Raw genomic sequence first — 21,379 nt, forward strand, 5'->3', positions numbered from 1 at the left:
TACGGCTCGAATTCACCCACATTTCTTCATCTCCACTGTTGCCTCCCCCATCTGAGCTACTGCCATCTCTTCCCTTCAACCTAAAGCCCAAAACCTCCTCAAATTGTCACCTAAATTCTGTTCTTGTTCCTTCCTGATTGGCTCTCTAAAGGGTGGCCAGCTACAGGATGAAACTTGGGCTGGGATTACTGGGGATTGAACTCAGAGGCACTTTCCCCCTGAGCCAGATCCCTAACCCTTTTTAGCTTTTATTTTGAGAGAAGGTCTCTGCTAAATTGTTTAGGGCCTCACTAAATTACTGAGACTGGTCTTGAACTTGCAATCCTCCTGCCTCAACCTCCCAAGCCGCTGAGATTACAAGTATGCACCCTCACACCTGGCTGGACAATGAAATTTGGAACAACTGAATTTGCATCACTTCTAAGGCCTGGGATCAACTGATCCTTGCTACTCCCAGACTTATCTTGCAACATTCTCCCTCCTCTCCATCACAGGGGCCTTTGTGTTACTCAGAGGAACCCAGCCCTTTCCTGCCCCAGGATATCTGCTCATGCTGCTCTGCCCACCTATAGCACTCTCTACCCCATTCTCAACCTCCTTGAACATTCCCATGATTTAATCTGTCTTTTTTTCAGACTTCCAGACTCCTTCCACTTACTCAAAAAAATCCTAGTTTCTTCTCTTCCACCCGATTACTAATCTCAATTTGGTTACATATTGATTTGTGTGAGTCCTTGAGGGCATGGATGGCCTTGGATGGCCATGGTGTGTGCAGACCTCAATACCTGTCATCAATTAAGAAATTTTTGAATGTGCTTTTTTAATGTGTTACGGAAGTCTAAACAAGTTGTATATTCCCCACACAGTATTCAGTCTAGACCTCTCACTTACACACCTCCACAACAACATGAATCAGTTACAACCTCCCTTTTCAGACTGTCACAAAATTTTAAAGCCACAAACATCAAGATGATCCCCTAACTTTCTCATTTCACCTTTTTATGTGTTTAAAGATCCTTTCATTATTGACAAAGATATAAATCTAACTTCTAGAAACATTTAAAAAAGAAAAAAAAAAGAAAGCAAGAAAAGCTGGTATAAAAATAGTCCCTCAAGGCAGACAAGAAAAGCAATTCCAAAGCTCATTAGAAAACTAAATTGACCCCTGATTGATCTAAATAGGAACATTTTATTCTCGTGTTTAGGGTTTTGATGAATAATCGTTTCCCTTTCCAGGGCTCAGGGGTTTTGCAAATGCAGGGTCAACCATGACTTTGCAGGACAACGTTCTGTGTTGAAGAAATCAGACACAGGGCTGGGAGTCCAAGAAGTACTAGGGAGGGTGAAGCCCAGCACAGAGCACGAAGCCATCTCACTTCCAGTAAGAACAACTCTGACCTGAACCAGAGACAGCACGTCCGGAGCAGAGGCTGTGGGTTATGAAGGAGTCACAAAAAGGCAGCACTGCCATCACAGAACACCGCCCCAAGCCAGAAAAGAAAGGGCACAGCACTCAGGGTGGAAAAAAACAGAAACCACCCAAGCCTCTGCCTCCCACCCACATCCACACACTGACTCTAGCCCAGCACCAGGGCTCTCAATTCCAGGGTGGCCAGGGTTTATGCATAAATATGCAACTGTGCCAAACCTTGACCAGTGTTGCACACAGTAGATGTATGTGAAATTCAGTGGCAGAACCTGATCCAACTTGGGTCTACACACAGGCACATGCATGGGCTCATGCACAGAGAAATAAATATCACCTGGCACCAAAAACATGCATAATAGTCACTGAATTTGAAAAATCATAGCTTTGGTCATTCTGTGCATTGAGATAAATAAGGATATTTTTCTAAACTGCAGCTCAGGATATAATATTATTAAAATACTATGATTAATTCAATTTTTTGTAAAGGGAAAAAATCTACTAAAGTGAAATTTTTACTTTTAGTAAAGGGAAAAAAATCTACTAAAGTGAAATCTTAATAAAAGAGCTTAACCACAGACACCCCTTGTAAATTGTATACATTATTTTCTTTTAATGTATAATTTACCAGTACCGCACTGAAACTATATTTTCTCAATAGTACAAAGAACATAAATGATATAAATGTTTACAACCTAGTAATCATTCTGGAAAGATGCAAAACACAATGACATTGAGGATCAAAACAATAGCCCTATATAATTCATTCATATACAAATAAGATTTTGGTAATAATTCTCGTGTTGAACCTACTATTTTTTTTTTTTTTTTTTTTTTTTGGTACCAGGGATTGATTGAACTCAGGGATGCTTAACAACTGAGCCATATCCCCAGCCCTTTTTTTTGTAGTTTATTTAGAGACAGGGTCTCACTGAGTGGCTTAGGGCCTTGCTAATTTGGTGAGGCTGACTTTGAACTTCCAATCCTCCTGCCTTAGCCTCCCAAGCCGCTGGGCACATGGCTGAACCTACTATAATTTATACAAAGGCTGCCACCCTGTGTTGGGAAAGAAAGCATGCCCTAAAACTGCCATTCAAAAAGAAGGTGGCAATGCTCAGAGACCAGCCGGGGCACTAGCAGAAGAGAGGTGTTCCAGACAGACACCACAGAGTTAGCACTAGGAAACGGGATGCTAGCAGCACACCAGGTCTGTGAGGGGACCCTCCTAGCAGCGAGCCAGAGCCAAGTGCCCACCTAGCAGGGGCAAGGCTAGACTCCACTGACCATGTGGACCCCCTCAGTAGCCAGGCAAAGCCTCAGGGAACTGAGATACATAGTCATCAAAGAGAAGTCAAACAAGGTCACACAGCCAAACAAAGAGGCTGGCAAAAAAAGTCGCTGTGACGCCCAGCTACCAGGAAACTGAAACAATCTTGATATTGATAAATAATGGGATCAGAACACCCTTTAAGTTTGAGGAAGGAAATTCAGAAATGAAAGTTACAACCCAACCCAGATTAGCTTTAGATGGTTAATTTGTGCATTTCCCTAGCCATAGTCAAGTATTTCTAACAGGTTTATAAACATGATTTATTAAAGTTTATACACTTATATAAATACCTCTTAATCCTTAAAGCCATGAAATGCCCCACATCTCATCTATTAGTAGTTCAAAAAAGGTCACCATGTTGAAGATGCTTTTAGCAAACAATAGAGCCAATATTATTCTATATAACTGATAAGAGTTATTTTTCCCCCTTTGGTCCTGGGAATAGATGCCAGGGTCTCAAGTATGCTAGGCAAATGCTCTACTACTGAAATACACCCCCAGCCCTTTTCATTTTATTTTCCCGTAGGGACTTGCTAAGTTGCCCAGGTTGACCTCAATCCTCTTGCCTCAGTGTTCCCAGTAACTGGGATTACAGGGGTATGCCACCAAGCCTGGCCAAAAGTTGATCTTTGACAGATTTTATGTAAAAAAAAAAAATTTCAGAGAACATCCAGTGAGCTTTGTTAGCATACAGCAGTACCATGACTCTTGTGCTATGAAGCTACTGTCCCCAAAAGAAAAACTCCTTGTTGTTTCATCGTGAGGGAAAAACTAAGAGTAGAAATTTCATCATCAAGGCTGAGGAATTTCTTAGAATTATCTTATTCTTGGTTTCTTTTCCTTCTTCCCATCATAGAAGTTGAAAGTGTCTAATCAGATAAATCAACTGAAAGAGAGTAAAAAGAGAAAAATCTATAAAGGGCATATGGCCTGCCAAGAAGCACTTTATCTTATAGAAAGAAGATGCAGTGTAAGCAAATGAGAAACACACACACACACACACACACACACACGCACACGCACACGCACACACACACACACACACACACACACACACAAACAATAATTCAAACCTCTCCCTCCCAGGACCTGCTCACAAATGCAGACCTTCGGAAAAAATTCACAAGCACCCAATTGCTAGTGTGTAATTTGAGGGAAATAACTGTAAAGAACAGAACCACATTACAAGCAATTATCTTTTTAAAATAATAATGAAGAGGATGCCAACAGTAGAAGAATGAGCTCACACACAGAGTGCTTGCCCTATTCAGGCATGGTACTGCTTTTCCTGCATTATCTTATTTTTGGTCAATGCTATAAGTCACATGCCATAAAAAATCTATCCATATAAAGCACACAATACAATGGGCTTTAGTATATTCACAAAGTTGTGCAACAATTATCACTAATTCCAGACATTTCATCACCCTAAAAAGAAACCCTGCACCCATTAGCTGTCATTCCCTATTTCCTGCCCTCCCCCAGCCCTAAAACCACAAATCTACTTTCTATCTATATGGATCTGCCTGTGTGAACAGTTTATAAAAATGGAAATGGTAATAGGTGGCCCTTTGTGCCAAGTTTCTTTCACTTAGCATTATGTTTTCAAGGTGCATATGTGTTGTATTGTAGCCTTACCTGTACTGTATTTCTTGTTAACGCTGAATAATATTCAGTTGTATGGAAAAACTGATAGGTAACAAATGGACATGAATGGTGGGAATATGAAGTTCAGGGGTTATTCTATAAACTGGACTTAGGGTTCTGAATCCCACATTTTCTTTAAAAAAAAAAAAAAACCAATTCACCTAAGTCAATAGCATAGGCTACCTTCCTCAGCAAACCATCATTGACTGCAGAAGAAATGCAAGTCCAAAGGACACAAGTTACCCTAAAGAAGGAGACTTTCGTGAGCTTTACACAGACCAGATTCCAGAATGCAGAAAGACAGAATAATTAAAAGCAAAGCCCCTAACCATCAAACCTGTAAGAACAAGTTGCAATTAGAACTGGTCAGCACCAGCCAAAGTGACCCAGAGTTGCCTTGGGTCTTTGGCATGCCAGTTTAACAACAAAATCTCCCCTCCTTGGGGTAAGACCATGTGTTTTGAGGACTTGGAAGTCTTACACGATCCTGTTGTCAGTCAAAAGTCAACAGGAGAATGAGCAGGATTCTCTGGAAACTTCCCTGGAATCCCAGATAAGACTGGAGGGCAGAAGAGGGCTTGCTGTTCTTCTCTCTGAGAGGACCCCCTCTCTCCCTTCAGAGAGTCCCCTTTTCCCATCCCTTCTAATAAACGCATGCCTGCTACTGTGAGTGACAGTAATCTGAAATCTATCCAGAGTGATCAGAGGAACCAGTGAGAGAGGATATCCATGGTTGCTTCAGCTCTGCAGAAAATGTTACTTTGTAACAAACCATACTTTGTGGATACATTCATCAGGAGAAGGACATGTCAGTTGTTTCCACTTTTTGCCTGGGAGAATAATGCTCTGCTCTGCAACTCTCTACAGCTTTCTTGTGTGGACACAGGTTTTCTCCCCTCTGGAGTGTTCACTTGAAGGGGAATGGCTGGGTTACATGATAATGCTCTTTGAGGGACTGCCATACTGTCTCCCAAAATTGCTACACCATTGTCCATTTCCACCAGCAGTGTAAGGTTCTAATTTCTCCACATCCTTTCCAATACTTGTTTTTTGTCATATTTTTGATTATGCCCATCCTAGCAGGTACAAAGTGGACTCTCACTATGGTTTTGATTTGTATTTTCCTAATGAGTAATGGTGCTGATCATCTTTTCATGACCTTACTAGCCATTTGTGTTTCTTCTTTGGAGAAATGTCTATCTGTTTGCCCACTTTTCAGTTGAGCTATCTTTTTTTTTTAATCCTTTTTTTAAGTTGCAGATAAATGCAATACTTTTATTTATTTTATGTGGTGCTGAGGATAAAACCCAGTGCACTCCACCTCTGAGCCACAACCCCAGCTGTCTTTTGATTGTTGAGTTGTAAGAATTCTTTATATATTCTAGACTCCAGACACTTATAGGAGCTGCACATATTTTTCTCCAAGTTATTTTCTCACTTGCATTATTTTATTTAAATCCTCATGACAACCAGGAGGTTTTTTCAGATGAGTACGTAGAATCAATAAACAGTTGAAAAGAATTAGACACAGGGGCTGGGGATGTGGCTCAAGCGGTAGCGCGCTCGCCTGGCATGCGTGCCGCCCCGGATCAACCCTGGGTTCCACCACATACAAACAAAGATGTTGTGTCTGCCGAAAACTAAAAAATAAATATTAAAATTCTCTCTCTCTCTCTCTCTCTCTCTCTCTCTCTCTCTCAAAAAAAGAAAGAAAGAAAGAAAGAAAGAAAGAAAGAAAGAAAGAAAGAAAGAAAGAAAGAATTAGACACAGCCCAATCCAGGCAGCCCACGCCGTTGCATTGGGAGAGGGTACAAGCCAGCCCTCCATGTCTGTGGGTTACACAACCATGGATTCAACCAAGGACAGATCAAAAACTATGTGAATGAAAATCTTGCATCTGTACCGAATGGGTACACTTTTTCCTTATCATTATTCCCTACAAAATACAGTGTGACTATTTACATTGTATTATGTATTACAAGGAATCTAGCAGTGACTTTAAAAAGTATACAAGCAGATCTAAGAAGTCATATGCCAATATTACATCATTTACTTGAGGGGCTTGTGCATCTATGAATTTTGGTATCCTGGGGGTCCTAGAAATGATGCTCCTCGTCATCCGAGGGCCACTAACCTGTGAGAAACAGAACTCCTTAGATGCAGTAGCAACTGGCCTTAAATAAACAGGATTAAAAATAAATATATTAAATAGAAACAGAATGACTGAAGCTTGCAGAGAAATACCAGAGGGCCCTCCTCTTGTTTATAACAGTCTTTTGAACTTGAGAAGCAAGATTAAAATACAGCACATTCAGTCTTAAAAGGCAAAACTTGGCCTCTGAACAGTGTCTATTCTTTTCTATTGTAGGAAACTTTCTTTCTTATTGAGTTATGTAGTTGAAACAAAGGAATTCAGAATACAAGTGGTATTTTTGCTGAGATTCAAACATTGTAAATAGTCACAGTGGGTGTTCTGGTAGGTGGAGGCCTACTTCTTAGTCAACAGCCCCCTCCTTTCAAGATGTATGCCTCCCCCCATCCCACCCAAACACAGCCACTCTCTGAGATGAGGAACAAAGCCGAGTTTTTGCAACTGAGATATCCCTCTGATCAGTTGCTCTTTCTTCTCTTCTTATTTCTGTTTCCGGCTATCTGAAGCATAAAAGCTAATCTACAAATGATTTAGGATGCATGTAGAATTCTGCTCATGCTAAAGTAGAGAGTGGTAAAAGGAATATGCTAAGTATACACATAATGCTTGAAATACCACACTGTACCCCATAAAGCATATGATAATTATGTGTTAACTAAAAAAAAAAAATAACATTTTTTTAAAATAAAGTTTTTTAAAAGAAAATGCTAGATCTATCAGTATTGGCAGAAAAGGTATATGATGTGTTTAGCTAAGGCCAATACACACATACAGAGAGAGAGAGAGAGAGAGAGAGAGAGAGAGAGAGAGAGAGATCCACCTCAGAAAAACAAATTTGTTAAACAGCATAAATAATATGATCTATATTTATAATCCAAAGTGGGCAATATATATCTAGGCACAATGGCACCCGCCTGTAATCCCAGCTAATCAGGAGGCTAAGGCAGAAGGATCACAAGTGTAAGGCCAGCCTGGGCAATTTAGCAAGACCCATTCTCAACATAAAAGGTTAAAAAGGGCTGGGAGTCGCAAGCCTCTAATCCCAGTGGCTGAGGAGGCTGAGACAGGAGGATCAGGAGTTCAAAACCAGCCTCAGCAATGGTGAGACACTAAGCAACTCAGTGAGACCCTGTCTCTAAATAAAATAAAATAGGGCTGGGGATGTGGCTCAGTGGTTGAGTGCCCCTGAGTTCAATCCCTGGTACCAAAAAAGGCAGGGGTGGGGAGGGGGGAGCTGGGAGTGTAGCTCAGTGATAGAGCACTTATCTTGCATATGCCAGGCCCTGAGTACAAACTCTAGCAAACAATATAAACAAACAAGAAAATCACCCAATGATGGGGATCTCCACAGTTCCTTTGGAAGATAAAAACATATACAGATAATACTTAATATAAAAAGGGGATGGGAGGAAGGTAGCATTTTATCAGCTAATCCTATAGACTTTAAAAGCCATGGAAGTAAATGAGTAAATATGAATAAAATTAGCAAACACACATATTTGGTAAGTTTTGTTGTTTTTGTTTGGGTTGTTTTTTTTTTTTTTTTATGTACGTGTGTAGTGCTGGAGAGTGAACCCAGGGTGTTGTGCATGTGAGGCAAGCACTCTACCAAATGAGCTATATATCCCCAGCCCTTGGTAAGTTTTAGTGACTCCACAAATGTGGATTTGAGTTGGAGGCAGAAATTCCATTACTTTCATTAATTAATTAATTAATTATATTATATTATATTATTTACTTATTTGTTTATTTATTTGTTTATTTATTTTTGGTATCATGGATTGAACCTGAGGTACTTAACTACTGAGTCAGGACCTTTTTAACATTTTAATTAGAGACAGGGCCTTGCAGAGTTGCTAAATGCCTTGCTCATCTGTTGAGGCTGGCTTTGAACTTGCGATCCTCCCGCCTCAGCTTCCTGAGTTGCTGGGATTACAGGCATGTGCCACTGCAACTTCCATCAATTTTTATATTGTTCTCCAATCCCCCCACCACAAAAAGAAAGAAAGAGAGAAAGAAAGAAAGAAAGGAAGGAAGGAAGGAAGGAAGGAAGGAAGGAAGGAAGGAAGGAAGGAAGGAAGGAAAGAAAAGAAGACTTTAACACTATCTTAAAGGAACACTATAGAGTCTCATTTTATAAAAGGTCAAACAGAAGTTAAAGTATAAAACAAACAAGCAAAACAAAATCCCTGCAGCCAACATGGCAAAGAGACATCTTCTCTAAACCACAGGAGAAGTCACTGTGTCTCTCTTAGGACCTTCTCTGTAATTCTGAGGCTGACAATAAAACAACTTTATTATTTGTTAAGCTTATGGTTTATAGTCTTTAATGTTCAAGGTATATTTCTCTTTCCTTGAGATACAACACAAACTCCTTTCCTAAAGCAAAAAAGAAAAGAGAAAACCCATCCTATAAAAACTAACTTGAACCACATAAACAAATAAGTTATTTGATTTATTCCTTTTTCTTGAAAAAAAATTTTATTGAGCATCTGCTATGTGCCAGGCCCTTGTTCCTTTAGATAACATCATTCTTATTTGTCGTTCTCAAAGGTTTCTTCTACATACTAGAGAATTTTGAAAACACCGAAGGAAGGAATGTTCGGCACCAGGCTTTCTTAAATGTCCATGTGATAATTCCCATCAGCCTGCAGCATGGGCCTGCATGGAATGAGAAGAGTAAGTGGTGAGGAGCTCACATGCCCTCAATTCCTCAGTCGCTGAAGATTATCAGTAATAAACACAATCATCCTCACATGGGGCCTTTAACATTCCTAGAATTGTTCTCTTGGCTCTCACCCAACAAATAACTGTCTTCTTGAAGATAATTTTCTCCTTGAAAAATAGAAGCTGGTGGGATTAATCCACAGGAAAAAATCAATGATTTAGGGACCAAGCTGGTGGGTCATCACACTGACACGACATCGGCTGGTCTACGACAGAACCTTACCTTCCTTCTACAGGCCACCTATGTGCTTCAGAAATGCAGATTTTCTGAAAATTATTCTAAATGTTCCAAAATCCATAATGTTCTATTCTAAATCAGTTAAACATTATCCCATAACAATTGCATTGCCCATTCAATGACTGACGGGCACAGAAAAAGATGTTATCTATAAAACGCAACTTCTATTTATAAATTAATAAGGAAGAAATGATGTGTCCAAGTGACTTTGTTGTCTTAGAATATTTTTTTGACAAATCCTAGCCTCACATCCGGCCACTTCTTTATAATGTAGGTAAAAATTTCTTGGAAGTGGCATCTCCCACGGGTATATGCTAGCTGTTTGCAAGTAAATTAACATAAACTGTGCCACTTTAGCACTTCAGCCTTCATACTCACATGATAATTACACCGTCTAGGTTCTCATGTCAGATTAGAATGTGATGCACATAAAATCTCTAATGGCTGCCATAATACTATCCAAAATTACTGAAAATAAATTTCTTTCACCGATCAAATTACAACTGAATCTAGATATAAAAAAAAAAAAAAAGCGCCTTGTTAACTAACCTCTCAACTTCTTCACTTTTCCTAAAATAGAAGTCATTTAAATTCCACTTTCAGTTTGGCTATTCACTTGTTTTCTTCCCAAGTAAGCTTGAACACTATGTTGGATGTTTCTCTTTAATAACATCCTGCCAAATGACACTGAGAGAAAACCATTAGATCACATTAACTGAAGCATTTGGCTTCAGAGTAAAGTGTAAAGAGTGCATGATCAGGAGTGGTTTCATCAGAGCAGAATTACCAATCTACTCTTCATGATCCATTACAGAACCCCATGCAGCCCCTAAAGCTGAAATTATTTAGGTCCTTCCTTTACTTTTTCCTCATCATCAGACAGGCATATCCATCCCATCTATCCCACACCAAAACAAGAACATCTTTGTCTAGCAGGACTTTTTTTTTTACATTAAGTATGAGTCCGCTGCCAAAGGAAAGGGATGAAATTTATTTCAGACAAGCAGGATAAACAGGAAAAACTCCTCACCATTCCATATTTTGCATGCAGATGTCCATGTCTAAAAGAAATGAAAACCATATCTTTTGTGGTAGGCCAAATAACGCATTCCCCTCCCCAAACCCAGCAAAAGGTACCCGTGTCCTAACGCCCAGATCCTGTGAACACATTTGGTTACATGGCAAGGAGTAACTGAAAATGCAGAGAGAACTCAGGTTGCCAATCAAGTGGCTTTAGGAAAGGGAGACTGTCCTGGATCATCCTGATGAGCCCAATGTAATCCCAGGGGTCCTTATATGTAAGGAAGGGGAAAGTATCAGAGCGAGGAGAGTGAGGGGCTCCACCCACCATTGCTGATTTTGAGCTGGAAGGGGGCTGTGAACATGGTCAGCCTGTCGGAGCTGGAAAGGACAAAGAAACAGATTCACCTCTAGAGCCTCTAAAAGGAACGCATGCAGCCCTGCCAACATCCTGAGCTTAGCCAACGAGACCTGTATCAGCCTCCTGACGTCCAGAGCTGAAAGATAAGAAATCTGTATTGTTCAAAGCCAGCAAACTCATGCCAATTTCATACAGCCGCAAGAGAAAACCAACACATCCCCTCATCTGCAGCACATCTTGGTCATTCAATCCCTGCCTGTGAATCACGAACTGGGAAGTATAAAATCACAAGTAGAAGCACAAAGTAGCCCAAGGCACAGCTTGTGGGTATCCGAGCTGCTAGCCCCAGCCAGGGTGATGTACAGACAGCACCAACATACAAAATCTACACAAGGGCAATCTCACACACACTGACACCAAATCAAGGAAAATTGACCCCAGTGGCTCCTTTTACCTTTCACAAGGAAGCATAAGAAACAGTGGGGAAGCAGGTCACAGTCAGAAGCAATTCCTGCAGGTGATCGGCTGAGTTTCCAGTCTAGAAAATGAGCATGTCACTCCAATGAAGGAGAAGAATCATCCTCACACAAGTTCCTTCCACCACAGCTAAACTCAAGAGAGGAGTGAGCTCAGCTTTTGGCAGAAGAATCTTAAGTATTAAAATCCATGCAGTGAGCTTTGGCATAATTCAATTTAATTGCTCACCAGAGCCAAGATATTCCCAAGTTACCAATCTCAGAGTCCAGGTACTTTCCTTCGAGGTACTACAATAACCCCCTATACTATGTATCGCATGGTGTATATCCTAATCACCTTGGATAGAAAAACCTTCTGATCATGAAATTCCTCACACTCAAAACCTCCAAACAAAGCTCATGGCCTTTAAAATCATGCATATCCAGGGGCTGTGGCTCAGTGGTAGAGAGAGCACTTGTCAAGCATGTGTGAGGCACTGGGTTCGATTCTTAGCACAACATATAAACAAATAAATAAATAAAGGTCCATCAATAACTAATAATTTTTTAAAAAATCATACATATCCATATGGAACTTGAATAAGTACATGCATAGTGCCTATTATGGTATATAGCACACTTTTCTATAGCTGACCCTATTAATTCTGATCCTGTACCTGGACCATCTTCCTTCAGCCCCTGTGAGCCTATCAGATTCCATACAGCAAATGATCTTCTCTTTGATGAAGTCTTGAGACAGAGCCTCTCCTCTAGCCCTGTACCCAGCCCATTCCCACATTTTAAATTTAATTCCTATTATAACAAAACAATCTATATATCCACGCTTATATGATCTACTTTCCTAGTGAGATTCTTAATTCTTAGAAGGAAAGAATTATCTTATTCTCTGATCTCTCTCATATAGTTTCATAGGTACCATTAATATAAATAAATATTTATTTAATCACTAAAGAAATAGCCTGACATAGCCTTAGATGAAAGGAAAAAAAACTCCTGATATTTCAGAAGAAATCAGGAGTTGGCTATATAATAAAACAACTTCTTCAACAGAAATAATTCGACTCCAGTTGGAGAAGATAATGCTAAGTGAATCCCAAAAAAACAAATGTCAAATGTTTTCTCTGATATAAGGAGTCTGATTCATAGTGGGATAGGGAGGGGGAGCATGGGAGGAATAGACAAACTCTAGATAGGGCAGAGGGGTGGGAGAGGAAGGGATTGGGCAGGTGGTTAGAAATGATGGTGGAATGTGATGGACATCATTATCCAAAGTGTATGTATGAAGACACAAATTGGTTTGAATATACTTTGTATACAACCAAAGGTATGAAAATGTGTGCTCTATATGTGAAATATGAATTGTAATGCATTCCGCTGTCATATATTAAAAAATCAATTTAAAAAAAGAAAGAATTCAACTCCAGTGAAAGTTAAATGTTTTAGGAGTGTTTTTTGCTTTGTTGGTTTTCAGCAGGGAAAGAGTCTAATGGGAAGAGCAGAGGGAAGAGTTTGTATGCCCGCCCATCTGCAGTTGTCGCTATCTCAGAATCAAATTCCTACCAGCTGAACCAGGACTAGAAGCTGCCCCTGAGAGAGAAGAGTCCAGACCCAGCCTGAAAGCAAGCGAGTCACAATATTGCAAAGACGATCCAACCAGGCCAACTCATCCTTGAGCATCTCACACTCCACCATCTCTGGGAAAACCAGGCTTCCAAAGTTTCAATTTCAAAATTAAGCTACTATTATAATTTAAAACTGATGGCAGCCAGCATTTGTGGCAATTCACTATATACATGGACATATGCAGAGAATTAGTTAAGTAAAAGCTGAGGCGGTTAGTTCCTTCATGGACATGGACAGACTAGAAGTCAATCTTTTCCTAATTTCTTAATCAAAAGCCTAGAAAATGCACAGAAAAGAAGATGAGCAAACATACGGTCCTATATGATATTAGTTTCAGGTGCCTTGGTGTCTGTATTTTTAATCAAAGGATCATAGTGTGTCCATCATATATTACACATGATTATTAGATTCTTTTGAAAACATAATGAAACTCAAAGTGCTTAGTACAAAGAAAGCTGGTTCAAAATTATGTTTCAAATAGCAAACCAATACAACGTAAAACTTAAGAAAAATGAAATGGGTATACCTACAATTAATTCTCTACCACATTTCTTACCACAACAAACTCAACCTGAGCAAGCTGGCACACAGTAGGTCCTCAACACACCTGAGTGGTAACCACAGTGCAATCTCAGTTTCAAAGGTCATTGGTTGTAAGGACCCAACATATCACTGCATCAAGTTGAAATCAGCTTTTCAGATCACATAGAGAATGGCACTTGTCATTTTTTTTTTCCTACATCCTCTGCCTTGTTTCTAAAAACTATTCAGGTGTCAATGCCAACCTTTCTACCTCATCTTGGCAAAGTTTAATTGGAACAGGCAGTTTCTCATGACCTTCGAGTCTGTGTTCAACAATGAAATCATTTGGCTTTATATCCTATCCAGTTATTAATCACATACAACAAATGGAAGAACTTTCACACGGAAAATGTGAAACCTCTCCCGGCCAACATTCACTCCGGTTTCCATTCAGTTACAGCGAAGGTCATCAAAGACTATGCAATGACCTCGTCTTTTTGCAAACTACATTCAACAATTTGCTGGAGAGGAAACAGAACAGTTATGTGACTCTATGACAAATGTTCCTGGAGCTGTGCAGTCAGAGAGCGCACTGGGGGACAGCAGCTGGGCCCTGGGCAGAAGGGAAGGAAGGAGGAGAGGCAGGGAGCTGGGTGCCCCTGCAGGACCCATTACCTGGCATGGGATGCCCACACCAGGACCTCAGTAACCCCACCTCACCCATTTAAAGAAAACCAGTTATTATATTCTAGCTGAAATTAACTTTTTAGAAATCAATCTCAACAACTGTATTTTTTTCAATTAACAAAGCAAATGTTTACAACTCTGTTCTTTATTTATTGTTGTTATGATGATGGTTCATTTGGCCCTTGATTTTATTCTCTCAATTGTGTGAGGAAGTGGCAGCATAATGAATATAATCCCAGGAATCGACCTGTGCCTGTAATTAACAGGCACTTCTTTCCTTCCAGCCCTACAAAGCCCCGCTTAGCATCCAGAAATAGGACCATCTGTTCTGCCCACAACTCCTGGATGGTTTTAACTCAAACACAGGCCTCTGGACCAAGTCCACAATTAAAACTCATATTGCTCTGTCTGCCAAGCTGAAGATATTTCCTAAGGCATTAATAATAATCAGCTCAAATGAAGGACAAAATTAGGACGGCAAGAGATAAAAGTTTTTGTTTTGTTTGTTTTTCCTATCCCTTTCCTAATACTAGTCGGTCTTTATATGCGGAAAGACACAAATGAAGAACTAATCTTTCAGAAATCTTGCAATTCCCTAAGTGTTTTAGTCAGTTTTTTCGCTGCTGTGACTAAAATACCCAACCAGAGCAACTGTAGAGAGGGAAAGGTTATTTGGGGGCTCACGGTTTCAGAGGTCTCAATCCACAGACAGCAGGCTCTATTCCTCAGGGCTCAAAGTGAGGTAGAACATCACAGAGGAAGACTGTGGCAGAGGGAAGCAGCTTGCTTGATGATCAGGAAGAGAGAGAGATTCCACTCCCCAGATACAAAATATATGCCCCATAGCCACGCCCCCAGTGAACCACCTCCTCCAGACACACCCCCTTGCCTCTAGTTACCACTCAGTTAATTCCATCAGAGATTATTAATTCATTGATTAGGTTAAGGATATAGCCAATTATTTTTCCTGCAAACCTGCCTACATTATCTCACATGTGAGCTTTGGGGGACACCACATCTAAACCATAACCCGAAGTCAGTCCACAGTGTGAAGATGTGGGCTGAAGGTCACGTCTCCAAGGTACACCAAATGCCACTCTGCCATGGCTCTAAAGCATTCTGTAGGCTAGACAGGTCTTCAAAGGATTTCTTTTCTCCAGATCTGATCTCTTCTCTTGTTTCAAGAGTCAAGGTCAAAGGAAAATTGCCTAACATACTTTGTTTCCCTGTGAGAAGCAGACCCGGAGATGAACATTCAAGTCTTAATAGTTTATTTTGGAGGTGGTCCTAGTAAACACTAGCAGGGAGTAAAGAAATGAGACAGGGAAGTAACGTTGGCCAGTGAAACGGTCATTATCAATCAAGTTACCACTGCAATTCACCCGGGAACTTGGACAACCCATGTAAAATGCTCATCTCAAAGTTGGATCAACTGAGACAGCAGAGAACTAGAGAATTTGTACCTCAGCAGTCACTCACTGGGGTGGGGGTGGGGCAGTTGGGGGTAAGGGACTGGCACTTCCTGCCAGCCCTGGGTGTGTGTGAGCTTGTCCAGCCAGAGCATGCCTACAGGCAAAGGAATGTTGGTGCCCACAGCTGTAAATCCTAGTACCTGGAAATGCCAGAGAAGAGGGTATGAGTGGGGCCAAGAGAGTCCCTGCTGTAGCTAGGATCAGAATTATTTCCTGAAGGGTACTTAAGTCAGAGGTACCATGTTTCTTTAAGGATACACATCACAGAGTACAAAGTTCTTTTCCACAAAATTACCTTTCAAAAAAGAGGATGTCACCTTATATTTATATGCTGAGTGGTCTCATATTATGGAAAACCATCAATTATTGTCTTAATACAAAGCAGCAAAGTACTGTGATGGAAAGGCACAGCCATGTGAAAAGACCCCAATCGATGTTCTACATAGAGCTATTAAAAGGTCAAGCAAAGAAACTGAATACGACTTGGTTATTGAGGGCAAAGACGGAACAGCAGAGACTCACATAAAAAGGTGAGTAGACAACGGCCGTTATGAGAATCTTAAAATGTGGCAATACAACTAAAGAATACAGGAAATGAGCTCCTCTTGACCAGTAATTCCAGAAATTGAACACTAAACAATATGTAGTATTAACAATTGTATGCTAGCTGGATGGCAGAGATATTGGAATTTATATAAAATAATGCTATAAAGTTTATTGCACTTAACTCAGTCCCCTGTAGAACACTAGTAATGTCTGTCAATAACTGCAAAAATTAAACTTACCCTAGAAATGATATTTCTAGAAATTTATCAGAAACAACTGAAATGAAGGACAGTAATGATGACAATAATGATAGGAAATATTTATCTAGCACTTAAATAGCTATGCCAGACTGCTGGAGTCTATTCTAACTGCTGTGTCAGGCTCTCAACTGGAAGCCACTGTGCCCCCAGGGGACACCTGGCAGAGAGAGGTCTTTACTTGTCACCACTGGTGGATGGAGACCAGAGGTGATGTTAGCCATCCACCATACGCCACAACAAAGAATTATCTGGCCCAAAGTGACAATAGTGTCCTGGCTGAGAATAGGAGCAGTAACAGTAGCAGTCGTCATTGTCCCCAAGGTACTGGGGTTATATCTGCCCACTTATATGATGCTCACAACAATTTTATTGCATTTTTTATGGATAAAATACTCCGTGGATAACTTTTTTAAAATTATTTTTGTTGTGGATGGACATCATATCTTTATTTTATTTTTACGTGGTGCTGGGGATCGAACCTAGTACCTCATGCATGCTAGGCAAGCGCTCTACCTCTGAGCCACAACCCCTACTATTCATTTGCCAATGCACTATAATCTGCAATGTTGAAAAACTAGAAATAACCTGAACACCAAAAAGAAATTATGACATAACTACCTGATAGAAATTTGGAAAATGTTCATGAAATCATGTAAAACTAAAGCAACAAAGAAAAACATTACAAATATTACACAATTACAATTATTTTTAAGTGTGGATACAGAGACTAAATGAGATAATAAGAAATAAAAATTACTATTCTGCTAAGATGGTAGCAAAATATTTTTTACTTTATTTATTCTTTTATCTATCTATTTATTTATTTATTTTAAATACATGACAAAAGTTACCACTTTTGTATCAATCAAAACAGATGGGCTGTTTTAACTGCTTTATATCTATACACATATAGAGCACAATTTTTCGTATGTATATATAAAGTACGTTCACACCAACTTATGCCATTATACATGTACTTTGTTTTTGTTTTTTCTTTTTTGTTTTATTACATTAGTATTCTTTGATATAACTATGATTTTTAAAAGAAAAAACTCTCAACAATGGAGAAAAAAATATGGGAAGCTTTTTTTTTTTTAAGATAGAGGGAGGATAGAGAGAGAGAGAGAGAGAATTTTTTTTTAATATTTATTTTTTAGTTCTCGGCGGACACAACATCTTTGTTGGCATGTGGTGCTGAGGATCGAACCCGGGCCGCACGCATGCCAGGCGAGCGCGCTACCGCTTGAGCCACATCCCCAGCCCCTGGGAAGCTTTTTTTAAAGATTGAAATTTCTTTACCAACACAGTTTTGTTTTGTTTTGTTTTTAAAGAGAATATTTTTTAATACCTTTATTTTATTTATTTATTTTTATGTGGTGCTGAGGATGGAACCTAGTGCCTCACAGGTGCAAGGCAAGCACTCTACCGCTGAGCCATATCCCCAGCCTCTGACAACACAGTTTTAAAAATAAGAATTTCCATGGGACAGCACAAAATGTTGTAATGTTATTGATTTAAATTTTGAAGTGACAACACTATTCAGGGTAAGGCTAATTAATTTGGATTTTATATCTACCTCTTTCTATCTTTTGGTTGTTTCGTGGCACAGTATCACCTATAGAGAAACAGCAAATTAAATCTCAATTCAGTCAACTTGATTCATACTAGTGGCTCTATTAATAGTAGTAGTAGTAATTAACAGGAGCATTAATTACAGTGGTTGCATTATAACTGGTGCTATAATTAGCAACATTTATGGAATGCATCCTACATGGATTACCATGTAATTTAATTCTCACAATATCTACATGGAATGGATGCTTTTACTGTCCCCTTTTTCCACAGAGGTTACTAATACTGAAAAGTGAGCAACTTGCCCAGGTATTTCAGTGTTAGTAAATGGGAGTACCTGAAGCAGAATTCATGCAGACTGACTCTGAAGTCCAAGTGCTCCAATCAAAAGGGAAGGACCTGCTCCACATGCTGCTCTTCACCCAACACCAGGGAACCAATCACATCTGCAACACGAGATGTAAAAACTGGCATCTGAAGTAAGTTTACTAATTTGTCTAAGATGACTTAATATCGTAATGCATCTTGTTGCAAATAATTATTTTCATAATCACATTGGCAAATAAATGTTTGCTAAGAAACAGCCAAGTAAATTCAAAGGAGAAATAGATAAGGCCATCAAAGTGTCTGCAGGAAGTCCTGGGATCAACAGTTCTAACATGGGCAGGATTTTCAACTAATCCTCCAGTCCCACTGGCTATTCTGTTCTCACGTATTTGTGGATTCAAAACACACAAACACACACACAAAAAAAAAAAAAAAAAAAAAAGAAAGAAAGAAAAAAACACTTGCTAATAGGAAAATGGAGGCCTTAGAATACACAGCAGAAGGACTGTTTAACCAATTTAAGCATCTGTTTCCGGAATGCTGAAGGGGATGGGAAAGCTAAATATAAAAACACTGTTTGAAGATATTAAATTGTTGGGCTTCGATGTCTCTAGTAGAGTCTCACCTACCCAGAGCCTATATTACAAAATGAAGTCACAGAAAACAAAATGCTCTGATCTTCCCAGATCCCTGAAGCACAGATTAACTTAACAAATAACAGGGATCAGAGCACTGATAACATATCATCATGGGGAAGTGAGGGGGATTTGGCATAAGGCAAGTATAGTCTCCTGCCCTTGCTTAGCTGCAATCAGCTGAAACCAAGCTGTGGGTGTTTGTGAGGGAGTCTGGAAAAACAACTGGACTCCAAATTCCACATCTCTGTGTCCAACAGTCTCTGGTTCCAATAGGCTACAATGTCAGAGGGGAACCTTGACAGGACAGGAGGCAAAAAACCAACCTGTGAATACAACTCACATTTCTTCTGTCCACACAGTATGTGTGTCTAGCAAATGGAGAAAATCATCAAAATGTACCTGAAGCACCAAAAATGTACAATTTTTAATACACGTGATGATTTAACTATATAAAGAAATCCTGTTGTTATCTCTCTGTTTGTTTTAAACTTATTAGAAATAAACAACTGAAGTGAAAGATGAGAGCAACAATAATAGAAATATTTAGATAGCACTTATTAACACAGTGATGGGCTGTTTTAACTGCTTTATATCAGGGGTTCTTAACCAGTAGAACTTTCTAGGGTCATATTATTAGGACCTTCTGATTATGAGGTCTTCAGTTTGAGGCCTCTACTACACCTGTTAAATATTTTGAATAGTACCCTCTGCTTGAAAAGACAATAAATAATTAAAACAAATAACATGCCTATAGAAGCCTATACAATTATTTCCATTAATACTTGAAATAGATTAGCCAAATGTTAGCCTTTGAAATAACCTTCCCCTTTTCCACATTCTGGAAGGCAAACAACTTTGGAAATATCTCTTTGATAATCTAATTATCACAAGTATTGGCCTATTTGCTTTGTGGACCTATTTGCAACTATGACTACATATGAGAATTTGACAGTTTTGAGTCTGAACTTGCACACACAAAAAATTCAAAACTCAAAATATGATATATACCATACATATTATTTCATCTATAAATTTACAAAATTTCAACAATAACTCTTGATGAGGCATTTAAATTATTATTCATAACAATGACTTTATGAATAACAATGTATCAATATTGGTTCATTTACTGTGACATAACAGCAATGTGAGATATTAACACGGGGGCCCTCAACCCACAGGATAAACCAGAACTCTCTGTACCATCTTTGCAAATTTTATGCAAATTGTAAAACTATTCTAAAATAAGTGTTGATTTCAAAAAAGACATAAATACAAATTATAAAGGTACAGTGTATTTTCTTAAGGAAAAACACAAGAACTAATTCTGGTTATGTTCATATTAAATTTTCAGTTTTACATACTATTATCTTTCAAAACAATAAAGATAAATGGCCTAGAATCATTCAACTGATGTTGATGGCACACTGGCCTCCACAGGCACAGCTGCTTCCCCTCATTTCTGACTGGAATTCCATCTCATTCACCCACCTAAAACATTCCGAGTCACCAAAACATACCAAGAGCAGTGGTATCTCCAAAGACTCAAAGACAAACAAGAACAGGCCTGTCTTCAAGCTGCAAAGCAAAAGTTCTCAAACATACATACTGACCACCTGGAGAAGATCATTAAACTGTAAGTCTCCAGGACTCACTTTGCAGAGATAGATTAGATTTTCAAAAATACAGATAACATCTGCATAGATGCTGTGACGGGTGAACACAACTAGGAATTAATGAATTTGATACAAGTAGAGAAGCTGTAAGATCAGAGAAAAGGGAAACCTATACTTGGTGGTTAGGAAGGAATTCTTTGACAAGGTGTACTAGACTGACCACAGGAGGGAATTATTGATGACCTGATATCGGAACAAACCATGAGGTCACACCCTGCTTCCAACTGTCCAATTCCAAGTACATCAACAATGCTTCTCAAAGTCACTGAAATGGCCCCAAAGCATCAACCCAGGCACTGGAAACCAGCAGTGCAGATGAGCCTAAATCCAGAAACACGAACAGGATTCTAATGCTTAGTTGGATGCTATATCCCAAAAAAACCAATTTGCCTCTGTAGCTTGCACAGCCATTTCAGTAGAAGAGCTTTTTCACATGCTAATTATTTTTCCAATTTTAGCCTACTTGAGTAGCAAACTGGAGTGCCCTGTTGACTTGGGTTGCTTGGCTTTGCTCTTTATTTTTTTTTTATTTCCTACAATCAGCCTGATAGTGGGCACATTATTGTCAGGATGTCAATTTTAGCAGCACTCACACCCACTACCTTTCTAATTTACTGTTCTAAATCTGGAAACTGATACCCAAGTGTGAAATAAGAAAACAGTCACAAAATAAAGCCT

General features: G+C 39.3%; 1 protein-coding gene and 1 long non-coding RNA gene across 9 annotated transcripts in view; both read right to left on the minus strand.

The window, feature by feature from the left end:
• Utrn (utrophin) overlaps positions 1-21,379 on the minus strand; it is a 508,932-nt gene that overhangs the window by 423,188 nt on the left and 64,365 nt on the right. Inside the window, exon 1 of one of the 8 annotated variants that reach the window (XM_078018963.1) lies at positions 18,398-18,428. The exons of the other annotated variants lie outside the window; for them this stretch is intronic. Within the exon in view, the coding sequence (XP_077875089.1) occupies positions 18,398-18,413 (16 nt within the window). The 5' untranslated portion in view covers positions 18,414-18,428. Of the gene's footprint in view, positions 1-18,397; positions 18,429-21,379 lie in introns of those variants that run through there. 8 annotated transcript variants of the gene reach the window in all.
• Positions 8,706-12,362, minus strand: LOC144366010 (uncharacterized). The gene is made up of 3 exons (XR_013424805.1): positions 11,357-12,362; positions 10,552-11,038; positions 8,706-9,217 (listed from the first exon to the last, which is right to left on the minus strand). It is a non-coding gene; the product is annotated as an uncharacterized LOC144366010 (long non-coding RNA).

The sequence above is a fragment of the Ictidomys tridecemlineatus genome, chromosome 8 (assembly GCF_052094955.1).
Source record: "Ictidomys tridecemlineatus isolate mIctTri1 chromosome 8, mIctTri1.hap1, whole genome shotgun sequence".
In the NCBI taxonomy this organism is placed as follows: domain Eukaryota; kingdom Metazoa; phylum Chordata; class Mammalia; order Rodentia; family Sciuridae; genus Ictidomys; species Ictidomys tridecemlineatus.